Genomic DNA, 18,395 nt, shown 5'->3' on the forward strand with positions numbered 1-18,395 from the left:
CTGGGAGATAAACGCGGCCTTGCGTAATAATCCTGCACAGGAACTTACTGCGTTTCTATCGAACTGCTGTGGTTTTCACAAGAAGATACACTTCACACCCACGTTTACCACAACTATTTTATATATACAGCATCAATATGTGGCACATTACATCTTTGATTAAGAGTACAAGATAGCACACATCAAAACAAGGTAGGCTATTATTAATATCGGCAGTGCATGAAGCAATCAATATATAATAAATTATCACAAAAAAAAAGCGTTTAACCCACTTTTTACATCAATTACAGTATCAGATAGCAAGATTTTTTGGCACTTCAGTGAGAACAATGATAAGAATATAAGATCCTCTTCCAACATGATGTCCATAAAACTATACATATATTCAATATTTATATGGTAATGTCAGTATATATCCGTTTCTGGCAGACGCTTACACTCACTCATAAATATCATTAATTGTGACAGAGACACAATAACTATACATTGCTGGGGGCAGGGTTTAATAAGCTTCTGATATTTTTACATTTTCTTTCAAGTGCTCATGGGAAAATGACATCCATTTTTCTGCCCTGATTATAGTTATTTACTTTTTGATACCATAGGCCAAACTGTTTTTAAAACAAAGGTACCTCTGCAAGTGCAACAACTGTTATAAATATCATAGTAGCAGTATAAACATGGGGAGAACAATATAAAAGCTGATTAACAGAGAGCTTTATTTTTCAGAAAGGCACAATGGTTTAATCAAGCTGCAGTTTATATATAAACACACACACACACACGCACACATATACATACATACATATACATATATACATATATGTATATATGTATGATAGATACAAATGCACACAAATTTGCTCAGCTTGTTTCTGGACTCTCAGAGGTAAACAATATTTTCCTCGTCTCCCTCTTCTCCATTTTGTCGTTCGAGCGAGAGGTAAGCCTGTGGAGGAAGAAGCGGTGTAAGAGATGGAGAGGAAAAGAAGTCCTCCTTGTAAAGTCCGTGACCCGTGACCTCCGACCTCCAGGGACCAGGAGCTTGCGTGTCCTGCAGCAGGCTGAGGTCTGCTGGAGGGAGAACATCAATGCATCAGAAAAAGAGGTTCAAGTATGTTTCTTTCTGCATGTGCGACATGTCTTACTGTTGTTGGGCCTGTGTGGCTGTGCGGGGTCGGGGAGGTTGTTGCTGTAGCCAGGGTGTGTCAGACCGTCCAGGGGCTTCTTGCTGTGTGCCTGGCTCAGCAGGGCGTTGAGGCTGTTGTACAGGCTGGCACTGAGGCTGGCGTTGCCAGGGTAACCGGAGCTGTGCTGTGAGCCGTCGTGGTTCTTCGTCTGCATGGACAGCACGTGTTGGTGCTGATTGTTGTTGTGGTTCTTAGCGGGCTGGTGGAGGTGGTTCTGTTGCAGCGAGGCGAGGAAAGCCACCTCGTTTTTGTACACCGAGCAGCTTCCGTCCAGGCTGCCTGAGCGGCTGTGACTGGGCCCCTGAGACATTGAAGCACAGCCGATTATCTTCCTTTGATTTATTTTCATCTCTTTGAATTCCTATAAACATTTCCATCTCCACACCATTGATTGCCTCTTTACTTTTATATCTCCTTCATGCCTTCATGGGTCAATGACGAATAAGGATTTTTAACAGGTCAATTTTAAAATAATAAAAAAAAGAATATCTATTGCAGTAGTTCAAACATTAAGAATGTTGTGTACACATAAATTCATATAAAACTTTTAAATTAAGTGATTTTTGTCAAGATGAATTGACATTAGCCTAAAAAAAAACTTGTGGTGCAACCATGATTCATATTAAAATAAATGAATTTCCTTAACATCTTGACATCTTTTTTTTTTTTTTTTTACAAGTTTTCCGTATTATACAAAAATGGTTGTTTTTCTAATGGTCGCGCCACATGATATTTCATAAAATGGACATCAGTCAAACTTTGTTTGTATATTATGATGGACATATAAATATAAATGTGTATAAATCTTATACACTACAAGACATTTCTGAAATCATGCCAGATAAGGCAGAAGATTGATTTAAATACATTTAGAATGATTTCAAATAAGTTTTCAAAACAGAGTCATGGTCGGACGGTCGCACCACATGACATTTTGACGCTTAAAACAACAACAAAATCACAAATAACTAGTATTTTTTGTAAAATTCAAGTGAGTCCATATGTGGGACAGGTAGGTCATATATATGGTATTTTTTTTATCCATTTAAACCTTTTTTGAATTGAAAAAAAATCTGTTTTTCAGAAAATATAGGCGTCACGTCATTGACCCTCATGCACGTCCACCCTCCCGTCTGCCCCCTCTGACCTTGTAACCATCCAGCGGTATGGTGACTGGCAAGCTGCTCTGGCGGCTGTGTCTCCAGCTCTGGAGCAGCCTCTGCTGGGCTTCGATCTTCTCCCGCTCCCTCTCCACCGTCCGCTGGCCCTTCCTCAGCCTGTCCAGACTCTGCTGATACTCCAGCAGCTGAGCCTCCAGCTCCTCGCGCTCGCAGCGCAGCCGCTCCGCCTCCAGGAGGCACTGCTGCTCTCGCTGCTCCAGCACGGTCTCCTGCTCGCTCTGGAAACACACACGGCCAGAGGTGGGTAGAGTAGCCAAAAATTGTACTCAAGTAAAAGTACTGTTACTTCAGAATAATATGACTCAAGTAGAAGTAAAAAGTAGTCATCCAAATAATTACTTGAGTAAAAGTAAAAAAGTACTTGGTGAAAAAACTACTCAAGTACTGAGTAACTGTTGAGTAACGTCTGATTCATTTTTTTAACACAACCATTCAAACAGACAAAAGTACAAAATAATCATTGTTAGGGAAATTAATTAAAATTAAAAATGAATAATAATGAAACCAGGCAGGACTAGAACAAGCCCATGAACTCATAGAAACCCTGTGTGTGTTTGAGTCTGTGTAAATGTGACAAAACATGCAAAAACAAAAATTTTTCCCAAAGAATCACCCAGTGATGTCATGAGATTGACGCGTACGTGGAGGATTAAAAGAAAAGTAAGGAGTTCAACGTAGCCCAATGTAGCGGAGTAAGAGTAACAGTTTCTTCTTCACAAATCTACTCAAGTAAAAGTAAAAAAGTATATGGATTCAAAACTACTCCTAAAAGTACAAAATTTCCCAAAACTTACTCAAGTAAATGTAACGGAGTAAATGTAACTCGTTACTACCCAACTCTGCACACGGCTTATGTCATTACCTGTGTTACTATGATTGAACAAACTTGCTAAACTTACACACTGAACAGCTGCAGAAATAATAATAATAATGATAATGACTTGGATTTATATAGCACCCTTCAAGGCACCCAGAGCGCTTTACAGAAATCATTATTCATTCAAACACATCCTCACTGGTGGTGGTAAGCTACGTTTTGTAGCCACAGCTGCCCTGGGGCAGACTGACGGAAGCGTGGCTGCCATATCGCGCCAAACGGCCCCTCCGACCACCACCAACATTCATATAAATTCAAACACATTCACACACGAAATGTGCTTGTAATATTACGTACAGTTAGCTATAGATAAATCTGGACGATGGCATAGTTTTGATGGTCTTGACTTCACACACCACCACAATGAATTTTAAATAAAAAAGGATGTGATCAAAGTGTAGCCTTGAATAACTCTTTTATCTATATATAGTATTGTTCTACATAATGTTTTAAAGTACTTAATGTAGCAGCAGAGAATTAAAAGAACAGTAAAACTACGTGTGATGGCAACAACAATGAGACAAAAGGGCAGAACTCCCTTCAATAAATAAACAAAATCAAAAAGGGAAAAAAACTATCTGATAAAGGTAACAGTTACAATAATCATGATAATAATAACAATTATGGGGAAAACTCTTGAATTAAGACTGAAAGCCTACGCTTCAGTTACATCTTTTTTCCCGCCTTGTCTGTATATATATTAAAGGTTAATACCAAGCTTGGTAAAAACATAAAGCATATATGCATTTTAATATTCATACAAAGGTTGTTTTTTTGTGTGCATGGGTGTGTGTGTGTGTGTGTGTGTGTCTCCTTCACCAGCCCTCTTGGCAGTCCACTATATATTATTAGTCCCTCATGAAAAGGAATGAGAAAGAAGAGAAAAGAAAAAAGAGAGAGAGAAAAAATACTGCCAAAGAGGACTAAGATCCCCAAAAGTGGAGTGTGAAAAAGTAGGAAAGAGGAGACAAGACAGTGATGGGTGTGGTTTGGAGAGTGCGTGGTGTGTTGTAGTGTGTTCAAATAAACGTATAATGTGTTGTGCTTGAAAGAAAAGAGACATAAGACATCCAGGTATTTATAATCAGAAGCGGATAAAGAAAAAAAAAGAGGAGAGGGGTGTGCAATGTGTTGAGGATGTATGTAGTCTTGTGAGAACAATTAAATGTTGGGGGGAGGGCAGTGTTGATGTATATAAATAACATATACATAATATCTTTGACTTCAGTTACATCTTAATTGTTTTATTTAAAATCCACTGAGGTGATGTATAAAAGCAAAATCTTGAAGACCTTGTCATTGTTTAATACTTATCAACCTAACTGTACATATGGTATTAAAAGCTCTTTGAAAGGTTTTTGGTTAATGTCTGATTTCCTTCAATTTACTAGATTCCACCTATATATAATCCGTACCACGGGTGTATCTACCATATGGAGGCAGGTACTCTATATTGCGTGGACCGCATTAAGAGATTACAAATAAACTTGATAAAATATAAACCCGAGCTCGTGTTGTAGTTAAAAACTTTGTTTTTAATTATGATTAAAGGGTCATTTGAAGTTCAAAACTGCATGAAATGTTGGGTCATAATTTTAGAGAAGTGAGTAAAATTGTGTAGCAACTTTCCCACGGTAGAAAACATGACCGAATGATGTGCAGAGTTGAAAAACGGTTGTGATGGAAAATTTAGCCTTGGCCTGAGAACAGAGTCTGCAGACCGATACTTTGTCCCTTTAAAGATTATCTCTGTTTATCTGAATCGTCAGGATGAATCATCATTAATGCCATAAAGTCATCCTGCTTCCCTTTGTCATTCTGGATCGAGATGCCCGATGTTTGTTCTGACCCATTTGCATGCAAATACTTAATTAAGTTTACTGAAATCTGGCTCGTCTCTCAAGTCTTATTCTTAGTAACTTAGACCCTCAGTTTCAGTCCAGATGTTCACCTAGTTGGAAAGAACATATTAAAGAGCTTTTAATAGGTTTTTCCACAACTACTGCATTCTCAGGAGGGCTTATACAAGAAAAAAAAGTGAGGTTCTTCTAGTTGAATATGGAAGATTAGATAAAAGACCGCATGGAAATACATCTGTAATGTAAGGGGATCCTTTTGTTTTGATTTTCATTCAGCGACTAAGTAGTCATACGCACCATGCACCGCTATTAAATATGTTATCTCTGTTGTGGTGTTCCTACACCACATTTTGTCACTCACAGCACCTTGTCCTGTTTTATTTTACTTCCTGTAGACCTGAGGTCTGCTCCAACTGTCAGCTCCTTTAAATCAGGCCTAAAAACATTACTGTTTACTGAAACGTACTCCTAAATTAAATACTTACCTGCTGTACTCTACTGCCCTTATTTTTAACAGCTTGTGCTTTTTATTATTTTACTTCTTTTCTTATGCTTTTATTTCATTTATTCATTATTTAAGCGTACTCTTAAATTAGCAACCTGTGCTTTTATTATTTTACCTTCTTTTCTCATAATTTTATTTCATTTTATTTGCTATTTACTGTCTAATTATGTCTTGCCGCTTTTAATGTCGATGTAAAGCACTTTGAATCACCTTGTGTTGAATTGTGCTATACAAATAAACTTGCCTTGCCTATTAGAATGTTTATTTAATGCGTTTAATATGCAGACATTAATAGCATCTTTGCTGTCTCTAGTGGATATTCAGTTGTATGTTAAGGTGATGTACTGGTTTACGTGCTTTAATAATTAATGCTAGGTAAAAGGGCCAGATGAAAACAGGCTGCAGACTGAATCAGCCTAATATTGTGACATGTGATGGGCCTGATGCCTGATGCTGACCTGTTAGAGCAGCGTCCTGTTTGACTGTCTCACTTTGTATTACATGGAAATGGTCCATTTATAATATCAACGAGTGTATAAGTTTAGGTTTTTCATCATTTTTATTCTTATTGCTAAAATATAAAATCAGTGTTCAGAAGGATTAAATGCAATTTAGTTCAAAACTAACTTGGAATAAGAGATATGAGTCAGAATGGCAGCTGACCAGTGACTGAGACAGACACATTTAGAGGTTACGACCCGAGCCTCACCTGCTGTCTCTCTCGGGACACACACTCCTTGTCCCAACGCTGCTGTTCCTGTTTCAGCTTTGCATGGAGTTTCTGCACCTCATCCACCTCCTCTCTCTTCCTCTCCAAACCTTTCTTTTCCTCCTTCATCTTATCAATACTTCTCTGCTTCTCTTGTTCCTGCAGAACAACAAAGAAACTTTCATTTTTTTCATTCACAATATTGCCTAAAATAAGTCACTTTTAGTGGCAGATTATGCAAAAAAGTACCATAAAAAAAACAAAAAAAAAACATAAAAACATGTATTGAGCGGTTGGGATGGGCATTACAGAAAAGCATTTATGTTAACAGGTTTAGGAAGTCTGTGGTACCGGGCTGCTTTGGAGGGCGGTCAGGCTTCGAGGCTGAGGTCGTTCCCTCTCCTGGAGAAGAAGTTTGTGAACTTCGTAGCAGCTGTCCTGAAGGGTCACAGCTGCCTGCAGACACAAAAAGACAAATGATCATCCCGTAACATCACTGTTGCATCAAATCATCAATTCTGGTGTAAATGTTTTTCAAATCTGATCCCACTAAAACATTCTTTACGAAAACTTTGGGAATTTAGTCATACAGTACGAGAGTAATGATTACATATTTGCTAATTGATGTAAATTAAATAATCATGAAGAACATTTAATGCTCTTGCAAGATTTATTTTCTTCTGATTGAACCAAAATATAGTTTCAGTAATGAACGCCTGATACCGCTTCTGTAACGCATTTTTATGCTCGTGTTCAGCATTTATTGTTAATTCTGTTGTTTCACTGCAGAAATGAACTCGTTCACTTGGATGAGATATAAGTTCCTCCCACCTGCAGACTGTAGAGAAGCTGAGTCAGGCTCTGGACGCTCTCTGCCACCTAGACAACAGTGTGTTATTCCAGTAGAAAGATAATGTGCATTATCTGTAAGAGCTCCTCACAGGTAACCAAAACACTCGAACCTTTAACAGCGTCCCTTGACTGTCTTCTTTCCTGAGCTCGACAGCCGAGCTCCACGACACATTCTCCACTCCTGCCAACTCGCTGTCCGATCCGAGCGACGTAGAGCTCATACTGAGCGTGCTCAGATAGTCTGCTGTTAAGGTCAGGGAAAGGCAAGTGCATGTGTGAAAATCATCTGCCTCAGAAAAATCTAATATTCACTTGGCGTAAGCGCTGAACTTAAAGGAAAATGGAGAGGTGTGCCTCACGTTCAGAGGGAGACTCGTGGACGCTGCTGCCGTGGCTGTTGTAGCTGCAGCACTCAGGCCCTCGGACCGGAGAGCTCGCACTTTGGACAGAGAAACCATTGCGGGTCTGAAGGATAGTGATTAGGTTCTCCGCTAAAGAGGAGACAAACGTCAACAATTCTTTATCATTCTGCAACAACATGAACCACCAGCATTAAGCATCACATCCATGAGCTCTCTAAAGAGGCTGCATTAATCACACTGGCAGATCTGGTTGAACTGCTTAGCCGGTTTAACAACCCACCAATTCTACAATATCATGAGCTATGCTTGTACCATTTGTCCAAAAATATAACAACACAGACAGAAAAGCTAATTTATGCAGATTAGACTGTGGGATGCTGGGATTTATCTCTGTATACATTTCAAACCCGTGGACAGTTCCAACCTTTGTTAACATGGGTGGCAGTGTTGTGTGATAAAGAGCTACACTGCAAAAACTCAAAATCCTAAAAAGAATATTTGTCTTATTTCTAGTTAAAATGTCTCATTTTTAGTAAAATAAAATCTCATTACACTTAAAACAAGACTCACCACTGGAAAAAACAACAATTTTCACTTAAAATAAGTAGAAAAATCTGCTAGCGAACAAGATTTTTTTGCTTGTAATGAGAAGATAAATCTTGTCCCACTGGCAGATTTTTCTACTTATTTCAAGTGAAAATTTACCTGAAACAGGTGAAAATTGTCAAATAAGTTATTTTTCTAGTAGTAGTAGTAGACTCTTGTTTTAAGTGTAATGAGATTTTTTGACTAAAAATGAGACATTTTAACTAGAAATGAGACAAATATTCCTGGTAAGATTTTGAGTTTTTGCATTGTAGTTGGACAAGATGGTGACGGTATTCATAATACTTAGTTTTTTAATGTCTTGGATATCTTGAAAATGTGTAAACAAGTATATTTTTGTTAAATACTAACTCAGCAAGACATCCCTAAAATGTGTTGATGTACTTCTGTCATGTACCGGTGGTCTGCAGATAAGAGAGTTTAAGATAAATAAAAATGCATACACGAAAGAAAAAGTGATTTTCAAGTGAACTTCACGAGAATTTTGGCACTATTTTCATTACAAAACATTTTTTAAAGGCTGCCCACGTAAACAGATTTGAGCCCGTCGCCCACATTTAATGCACGTTACTCACTGGAAATACTAATGTGTCATTATAACGCGTGTGAAGCAAGAAGCGGAGCAGCAGCAGCTCTCTGACCTTCTCTGAGAGCAGCTGTGAGCAGTGACGACGCCTGACGTGGCAGCTCGCCGTCGGTGTACGGCGCTGGCTGCACCAGCAGATGGCGATGTGGCACCGGCTCTGGCGAGTGGAGGGTTAATTCTGTAAGTTCAGCATAAAGCTGCAACTTCTCCTCCAAGTTGTGGCAGATTTGCTGGTCCTGTCCAAACAGTGTATCTGCACAAAAACAAACACCGAGATGAGGACTTCTTTATGTTTATATCGCGGAAAGATCGTTCAAGTTCGGTACGACAGAAAACTAAACATGTTTGTACACACATATTTCCTTGTCTTACCCTGGAACTTGTTAATCTTCTGAACTCTCACTTCTGCGGCTTGCCTGGCTTCCTCTGTCTCAACGCTTCGCTCCTCCTCCTCTTCTTCCTCAGGACAACTGCCATGGAGAACAGTGGGTTAGTTAGATAATGAATGACGCTAACTTTAACACACATTAACCCGGCATGTACACACACAGTCACACACACACACACACACTGATTGTAAGCTGGACAAACACTGTAGGCCTGATGTGAACCACATGTGCGTACACACACCTCTCCACAGCCTCTCGGATGTGTCTCATCCATGCATTCCTCTCCTCTCTGGTGGTGGTGTGAACTTCGTACATCTCTGGCCCCACCGAGGAGGCCGAGATAAGGAACATTCCTCTCTCCTCATTGGCGACTTCTCTAACGATCAGTTTCTGCAAAGGGATGACCGGGGGCTTCTGGTCCTGAGCAAGTGGACCCGTAAAGATCACATAAATGACAGAACGCGTGAAAACGTGTGTCTCTGATGTCAAAGTGCTGCTCAGGGTTGATACTTACCACAGACGCAAAAACAAAGCGCTGGTCTTTCTCTTGGAGGAAAACCAGAACATCCGTGAGCAAAAGGGCTAGAATGTCTTAAAACAAGAGAGGAGATGGGCTGTTCACTCCCTGGAAAATTACACTAAAAACAACATCTCACATGAAGTGATTCACACCTTTGAGACGTCCGGTGGCCGTCTTCCAGTAGACCAGGCCTTTGTACTGCAGATCCCTGTGCTTGCCGTGCACATCCTGCTTGCGAAACACCTTGCCATTCTTCAGCTTGGCGAAACTCTTGGTCTCGAGCCGAGCGAGCACTTCCTGCAGCTCCTGAAGCCTCTCATACTTACTCACAGTGAGGTCCACTGTGGTGATGACGTCCCGGATCTGGGCCAGAGCACTCGACAGGTCCAAGTGTTCCTGACTCCGCTCTGTGGGCAACACGGGCAGCAAACACAATCATGCACAAGTGCACACAGCAGCAGCCTGTCCTTCATGCTGCTCTCGGCATAAAACACAGATCCAATTAAATATAAAACAAAACAAAAAAGACTTAATTACTAAACCATTTAGAAAAATATGTAAAAAAAGATATAATTTATTTTATCATGTTTAACAAATATTTATTGACGTCCATTTACTGTACATACCCATAGTTAGATACTGTATATACTTTTAGTCCTTGTAATTTCTAATTTTTAATTAGAATTTTAACTCAAATGTTATTCTAATTTGCTCATTCAATTTCCCCATTGGGGGAAAAATAATGTTTTTTTTCTTCTTCTTTCTTCTTATTTCATGCAAATCTGGTATAAGACTTTTCATTTTTGCATTTCAGTGTTTTTCTTGAGAAAAAAAAACTCCTGCAGAGCCATGTTACAAATAAATAGGCAAGTAATAACAGATAAATAATAGCCCTATTTTTGTTAAATCTCTTATATTAAAGTTGAAGGTCTGGTTTGACCATACCTTGATCGTTTTATTTCAAATCCATTGCAGTAGTGTACAAAGGCAACGTCATAAAAATGGTCAAATACTTCTGAACCTAACTGCAATTAGCTTTAGACTTGCACAGAGCAGAGCTGCGTTACCCTGAGTGTACAGTAATATCCTCTCCAGCAGCACTGGGTACTTGGTGATTCGCTGAGTGACCAGCAGGATGAACTCTGGCACGCCTCTCCGTCTGACGAGAGACTTATGGCTCTGTTGCTGCGCAGACAGAAAGGAAAATCCATTTGAAAATATCGGCTACATAATAGTGACATTTGACTGAGAGTTTGTAACAAACACAGGAACAATCTGGGAACAGATGCTTACTCTGACAAAGTTCTGCAGTTTCTTGTTCTGCTGCTGCAGCTCTTTGAAGACGTTAACAGCCTCCATGTGGTGACTGCAGAACTCTCCATACACCTGCTTCATCTTCTCAGCATTCACATCTGAGAACTGAGAGACACCATCACCGTCTGAGTAAAGATCTGTACCCCTGCACACTCATGGGGGTTAATCCACCAACACCAACCTGCTGAAGTAGTATATCTCCTATCTGGTGCATGACGTAATCGTGTGAGTGTTCAGTCTGGGTCGCAGCCTGCCGGCGCTCCTGCAGCGCTCTGAACAGGTTCCTGTGGAAAAGCAGCAGGGGATCCAAGCACGGGAAGATCCGCGCCACGCAGTTCCAATCTAGCTGCAGTTCCTCCAGCATGCCTCTCCTGAACACCTCTGACATGACCGTCAACGTCTGGATGTGGTGCAGCTCCGTCTGCATGAGCTCTGCAGGACCAGCAGAAAAAGTGATGAGCAATCAAATATCCGGTCATGGGCCTGTTTCTGATTTAGCATCTTCACATAAAAAGGGGCACATATGGCAGTTTACGTACATCAGAAACATATTTTTGGGGGGTTTACAATAAAAAAAACAAAGAAATGTAATACTAAAAAAGGGAATAGTATAGGAACGCCATAGGAATGGCATGATTACATAATGACTTGATCCTTTTTTTTCTTTTGAGCTGATGACTTTAGATAACTTTTTTTTTTTTAACTTTTTATTTAGTATTTTCAGCTTATACAACAAACAGACAAACAACAAAAAAAAAACAGACAGAAACATGGGGGCTCCTATGTAGATGATGTTATGTCATGACAATGTCCAATCTGCTCAAGTGACCTGTTTAACTGAAAGCGTCCTCTATTCCTCCAATAAATGCATACCATTTCACCCATTTCCTGTGGAAGATCGCTCCTTTGGACCTCAAACAGAAAGTCATCTTCTCTATAGCATATATTTCTCTAACTCTGTCCATCCATTGATTAAGACCTGGGGTCTCAGGTTTATACCAGTTCTTGGTGATTGTCTTTTTACAGGCCATTAGCAATATTTTGCACAGATACCAGTCTTCCTTCTTAATCACATCATCTGTCAAATTAGATAACTTTTTTGTTTAATTTTGTGGATCTAGTGGCCTTTAGTCAAAGTTTAGACAGGAAGAGGGTAGAGAGGGCCGCAGGGCGGACCTTGAACCGGCAACCGCCGCAGGAGGACTGTAGCTTCAGTACATGGGCCGCTGGCTTTAACCACTGTGGCACGCAACTTTAAAATTGTTTCCATTCACCTGTCCGGAGTTAACTGTTTGAAATGATGACTATTAGAAAGTCGGTTGTCCTGTGTGGATCTCCAGCATCTGCATGTCCTTCATCTGCAGCAGTGGCAGTTCATTTCCAATGTTTCAGTGGATGGATTTTTCTCAGCATTTACAGACAATAACGTCATTTATAGTAATAAAGGCAGACGCCACAGCATCACTGTGGCAACACGTTGGTCTCAAGCCAAATGAACAAGGAGCGCCAAATAAATGAGTGGAGGCCATTTGTTAGACGTTTAGGGAAAATGTGCCAATCAAAGGCATAAACAACACCGCCGTAAAACTAACAGTGGCACAAAATCCGCAGAGGAAGACTATAAATAATTAATTGCTGCATCTATAGGGAAATTTAACAATTTACTTTTGGACTGTCAGCCAAGTCAACAAATAACTAAATTAACTGCAAGAAAGAGCATTGCAGCATGCCAAAAATATGATTATCGGCGTACAGAGAGGCAGCAAGATTAGAGGGATGGATCCAGTATTACACCAAACATTATAATATAATAATTTCAGGAAAAAAAAAGCTATTTTCTTTAGAACAACAATAGCCTGTAAGAAGTGGGTGTTATTCACTTAGGTTCAGTCAGAGGACAGAAAGAAGGAGGTTCACCATAAATAACGTCCTGCCGTTTGATGGTGCGCCTGTCGTGTTGCCTGCAGAACTCCGGACTGACCGCAACACTCCATGACTCCGCGTCAAGTCCCAGCCGGTCAGCTGACAGTTCGCTCAGCAAAGGAGCGTCAACAGTATCTGTGGGAACAACAAGCAGTGTCTTACTTCTGAAAGACTACTGCACCGACACACCGAATCCGGCCAGCCTCTCTTTCTTACCCTGCGTGCTGATGGGCAGGTCGGTGGATGGAAGAGTGACAGGTGTTCCCTCCTCACACACCGAGCTGCTCGTGCAAGCTGCCACAGCGGCCTCAGCGTCTGCTGCCGCTGAGTCACTCGCTCCTCTGCAGACAATCAAAGCAGGTCCAGACCAAATTCAACATGTGGATACATGTGGTACTCGAGTTTTAAAAAAAATAATCAGGGGGGATGGTGGATTTTAATCATATGGGGACAGATCATTTGTGCTGATTACAAATAATATAATATATTACAAATAATAGCACTGACCAAAACACCTGCAGAAATACTGCAGGAATGACATAGCAGCAGTTAAATGCAGCCTTCTGTAAGCTTTAAATATCCACTGGGCTTACATCAAATACATCAAAACACAAAAATAAAAAACAGTTTTCTGAACTTATCAATATGACTCTGTCGTTCACAGGATAAGTAAAATGGATCACTGCAAAAACGCAAAATCTTAACAAGAATATTTGTCTTATTTCTAGTTAAAATGTCTCATTTTAGTGAAAAAATCTCATTACACTTAAAACAAGACTCATCACTGGAAAAAACAACAATTTTCACCTGTTTCAAGTATATTTTCACTTGAAATAAGTAGGAAAATCTGCAAGTGGAACAAGATTGTTTTGCTAGTAATGAAAGATAAATCTTGGCCCACTGGCAGATTTTCCTACTTATTTCAAGTGAAAATTTACTTGAAACAGTTGAAAATTGTCAAATAAGTTATTTTTCTGGTGATGACTCTAAATGTTGAAATAGCAGTAAAACCACATTCATTGATGAAATGACATAAGGGATGGAAATGGGGGATGGCAGTTTTACAGGGGGATGATTTTGACCGTTTTAATTTCAGGGGGGATGCCATCCCCCTTCAACTCCAGTACTGGATATGCATCTGTAAGCTTGTGCAGTTTTAGTCCATAACCATTTTTAAACATGAATTGGCTTTTGGAAGGTGAAACTGCTTTTGGCTGCTACTCCGTGCTGATATTTTAGCATATAACATTCCCTTTCAAATGTATAGATACGAAAGTGCACTCAAGACCAGATTAATTAAATCTGTTTTGATCTAATGCCCCAAAAACAGGCTGCTCCATTTTATGTCTCACATCCATATCACTATTACTATTACAGGACTGACACTAGTTCAATTTTGTTGACTGTGGCAGACACCACAAATACAGAAAATAAACATTTATGCCCGCCTTACTGCCGTCCTACCTGCTGTCTACGGAGATGGAAAGGCTTTTGGTAAAAGGAGTGACTGCTTCTCTTTTGTCTTTGTTCATCGCTAGGGCTGAAGAGGGGGAGGAGGAAGACGAGGAGAAACTGGTTGCCGGGGCGTTCTCCTTCACCGAGTCTAAAGGGAAGATCAACAAGAAGGGGAATCAGTCTCAGTTTGGAGGTTTTCCAATCTGCATATAAATACTTCAAGTGTTTGTTTAATGTTCAGATGCTTTCTTTAAATCTGTGCAGTCACTGAGCATGACAGTAAGTGAAACGTAAAAGAGTAGGGTCATCCGAGGTGGAAATCTTTCATTGCTTAAACAGGCTTGAAGCCAGTAGTTGTGACACTACGGTATGTTGTGGTGATTAAAGCCATTTGTGAGCAATCGTGACATCTCTGTCGGGTGTGACACCTCATACTCAGACACAAAATGATCCTGTCAGTGCGAGGGGAAAAAAAACCCTACTAAACCCCAGTAACCATGTACAAAAACAACCTGGACCAGATCCCCCACTGAGGTCGATTAAACTTTAACTGGAAAGGGCGAAGAATGAAGAGCAGCGTCCAGGAGGACAGGTGAACACGACAAGAAATGAAAAACCAACTCCTGACACGGTTGATGGTGTTGGTGGCTGGAAGATGGGAGGACTCACTATGTGGCAGAGACATGGTCTTGCTTTTCTGCAGCGCTGAGCTCCGCTCCAGCTGCTTCTGCAGGAAACACACACAATCATTTCAACATCAGCAGTGCATGTTGTTGTTCACACATCACCTGTGTTTGCTCCTCAGTTTTCTATATACCGTATTTTCTGCACTATAAGTGGCACCACATATAAGCATAAGCATATAAGCCGCATCCGCTCTATTTTTAAAAAATAATTAAAAAAAAGATATACAAGCCGAATCTGCTCTATTTAAAAAAAAAAAAAAGATATTTCAGCCGCAGATATTTATGTTGTTAGATTAGATATTTACTACATGTACAGAAGGATTTTGAACAGTAAATAATGTACATGTTTGTATCTAAATAGATCCTTTCCTAACAGTGTCTTTTAACACGGCAGCAACTTTGCTGATTAAAACGGGACAGAACCAAGAGAAAATAACCGCTATTTATTTATCTATTTATCTGTTTGAAATCTGCTTCTACCTACTTCTATCTGGTAAAGAAGAAGTAGCGTATTCTTCTTTGCATTTATTTTGTCTTAGTTTTGATTCTAATTCCGGTTAGAGCAGTGGAAGAAAAATCCACAGAATAGAAAACCTTTTGTATAAGCCGCATGGTTGAAAACCTATGAAAAAAGTAGCGGCTTATAGTCCAGAAAATACGGTACATATTTTCTTTTTAAATCATTATAACAAAAAACGAGAAAACATCAGCATTTGTATTGTAAAGCTAGATAGAGAGAACCAACTCAAATAAAAAGATTACACTTGTTCATTTATGTAATCAAGGAAAGATGCATCGTGACATGTTTAAGCTGTAAAAATATTTCCTCATAATTTCCTTGGTTTGCAACAAATCAAAGTTTCAGGTCCCTCCACAACATTTCAATTGGAGTATGGTTGAGGCAGGAAAAATGATTTGTGTGCTTACAGCCCGCAATAACTCATTTAATTTGCGGGTACATTTCAACATGAATTGTTCCAACAATAAGGACGAGCTACATGCCAAACAGACGCAAATCTGTAATCCCTGGGCCTGGAACCGCTCTCCAAACAGAGACGTTAAAGCAAAAACTTTAATTATGGTCTTATTTCTCCACCAAAAAAATGTCCAGTGAGTGACTGCATTTTATTCATGGCTAACAATCTTCAGAGGGAATTACTTTCAGATTCAGATTCATTTTATTGTCATTGAGTCAGCGTCCCGACATAACAAAAATTGTTCCAGTAAAGCTCGTCCAAGAGAAGAAAAAAAGACAGATGACAACACAGGACATAGTTGTGGACATCAGTGGTATTCCCCCTGCAGCGCATCCACACACAATGCTGCTGGAGCACTTAAAAAGGATGTTATTCTCTGTGTAAGAGGGCCTTGCCTCTCCCAAAACCCTACACATGAGTGCACTTTCTGCTCTTGCAGCAATCTTTGGTAGTGGACCCTCATGGGAGGGTCACAATGCCTCAGAATTTCCTGTGTTTGTGTACAATCTGTCCAACTGCGGACTGGTGGAGTTGAAACTCTTCAAAGATGATTTTGTAATCTTTCTAGTCTGAATATAAACAACTTTATTCATCCCGCCGCCTCTAGAAATGTCTTTTGTTCCTGCCGTAGCACGATTCAGCAACGATGTTCAGAAAAGTTCAGGATTCAGCAGATCCCTGTTCTTTAGATAAAACCGCACACAAACCACCTCAGCGTCGTCCACACGACTGAAAACACCGCATTTGATGTAAATTCACTTTTCGGCCACACACACAGGCATTAACCAGTTTTGTCAGCACCTTTCCTTTTAAGAAAGGAAAACATGCAATAAACACTGAAATGTATAATAATAAAGTCATGAATATTAATGAACTGAACACGGAACTAATGAAAATCAGACACGACCCGTCAGTCTGCCTGTTTAAAGGGAGAAAGTGTTCTCTCTGCTGTTTAGTTTCATGATGTTCACCACGATGAACCAGAGAAAGCAAAGGGGAGAGTTGTCTCATTATATTGAGGGTCTCATCATTTTTGGCCAGGCCAGTTTCACCCCCCTTTCACCCCTTTTTTTATTATTCTGTTTAACCACAATTCATGTTCAATGAATTATTTATTATTATCTTTTTTCAGTACTAAGTTATTTTCAGACTGTTGTGGGTTTTTCTATATTTAATGGAAGAGTACCGAAAAATGTGTTCAAGTGTAGGTCACCATTTTATGCAGAAACAAAGCTAACTCTATAATGTTCCTACACTTCAAACACCCCTGGCAAACATTTTCACAAGATCCAACACATCTTGTGCCTCCATTGTCATCCATCACCGAATGAAAAACATCACCTGACAACGTTGAACCAGAAATGTACAGTCTTACAGACGCCTTTCGTTAAAAAATGTGCTGCAGTTTTTTCCTTTTAAGTACTTATTCTTGCTTGTTGATTTTGAGAGCAGATGAAATAATCTCGGTTACCTTTCCACAGGCTGCAACAGACTCTCGACAGGTTTTATGGACATTCAGGAAGCAGCCTGGAGATGAGGGCAGATGAAATTCAAAGTTAAGCTTTACAACTAATAACATCACTTCCAAGTAGAATTTCATGTCTGGGTGTCTTGTCAAAATGCATCGTTGCTCATGAGCAATGTTGACCTTGTGAAAGAAATAAAACTGATTTACTGTCTTCAACTAAACAATATATCATGGCGGCATGCGAAAAAGAGATTTAAACAAACCGAAACACTTCAGCCACCTCAAGACGTACAACAACAACAGATCTGACAGGATGATACTTACTGGAGCACTGCAGCAGCTCTTTCCCAGAAACAGACTTATCACAGGCCACACAGAGAGCTGGGCCAGATGGAGACACAGGAACAAATTGGTGTCCATTAGCAGATCCCGACTTCTCCTTTCCTTCCTTCAACTCTTTCCCCTTCACCTGAAAAGCGGGTCGTAAATATTTTAAATGAACTCATTTAGCTGACATGCGATGCAGTTAAAGTCATATTTTCGTGTAAACAACTAGAAAGAGGTAAATAGCAGGCCTGTGCTTGGTGCAGAACACCTGTTGAAGTGAACTTCTCTGAGATAAAGGGGCCTCTGAATGGGCTTTTCTGTTTATTTTGTTAAGGTCCGCCGGAGCGGCTGCTGTTATAGTGCTCTGTCCTTTGGGGCAGATTCTGAGGATTTCTTTCTGTGTCGAGTGTGACAGAGTAATATTTATTTTCTTATCAAACTCTGCAAGGAAGTGTGTTTGTGTGTTTTTCTTTTTTTTGCTGTTGGAGTGTATTGTGTGTTTTTCCGTACAGGGAAATGTCCCTGAGCACATACAGACAGGTACTCGTGTGAGTACGGTGTGTTTTGGTTCATTGGGTTTTGTGCAGAGGGGTCTATGTGTTATGTAAG

At 40.0% G+C, this 18,395-nt stretch overlaps 1 protein-coding gene across 5 annotated transcripts in view; it reads right to left on the minus strand.

Moving 5' to 3' along the window:
- Positions 1-103: 103 nt before the first annotated feature.
- LOC133450680 (rho guanine nucleotide exchange factor 28-like) overlaps positions 104-18,395 on the minus strand; it is a 58,285-nt gene continuing 39,993 nt past the window's right edge. For all 5 annotated transcript variants that reach the window (XM_061729488.1, XM_061729489.1, XM_061729490.1 and 2 more), the window contains 22 exons: positions 17,784-17,928; positions 17,463-17,518; positions 14,998-15,055; positions 14,338-14,476; positions 13,090-13,214; positions 12,868-13,008; positions 11,132-11,382; positions 10,930-11,055; positions 10,704-10,821; positions 9,789-10,043; positions 9,631-9,707; positions 9,358-9,536; positions 9,100-9,197; positions 8,783-8,980; positions 7,533-7,664; positions 7,284-7,417; positions 7,153-7,200; positions 6,673-6,777; positions 6,322-6,480; positions 2,338-2,589; positions 1,149-1,491; positions 104-1,074 (listed from right to left, as the gene is read on the minus strand). In XM_061729488.1, coding sequence (XP_061585472.1) covers positions 884-1,074; positions 1,149-1,491; positions 2,338-2,589; positions 6,322-6,480; positions 6,673-6,777; positions 7,153-7,200; positions 7,284-7,417; positions 7,533-7,664; positions 8,783-8,980; positions 9,100-9,197; positions 9,358-9,536; positions 9,631-9,707; positions 9,789-10,043; positions 10,704-10,821; positions 10,930-11,055; positions 11,132-11,382; positions 12,868-13,008; positions 13,090-13,214; positions 14,338-14,476; positions 14,998-15,055; positions 17,463-17,518; positions 17,784-17,928 — 3,330 coding nt within the window. In that variant the 3' untranslated portion in view covers positions 104-883. The remainder of the gene's footprint in view (positions 1,075-1,148; positions 1,492-2,337; positions 2,590-6,321; positions 6,481-6,672; positions 6,778-7,152; positions 7,201-7,283; positions 7,418-7,532; positions 7,665-8,782; positions 8,981-9,099; positions 9,198-9,357; positions 9,537-9,630; positions 9,708-9,788; positions 10,044-10,703; positions 10,822-10,929; positions 11,056-11,131; positions 11,383-12,867; positions 13,009-13,089; positions 13,215-14,337; positions 14,477-14,997; positions 15,056-17,462; positions 17,519-17,783; positions 17,929-18,395) is intronic.

This window comes from Cololabis saira, chromosome 9 (assembly GCF_033807715.1).
Source record: "Cololabis saira isolate AMF1-May2022 chromosome 9, fColSai1.1, whole genome shotgun sequence".
NCBI lineage: Eukaryota > Metazoa > Chordata > Actinopteri > Beloniformes > Belonidae > Cololabis > Cololabis saira.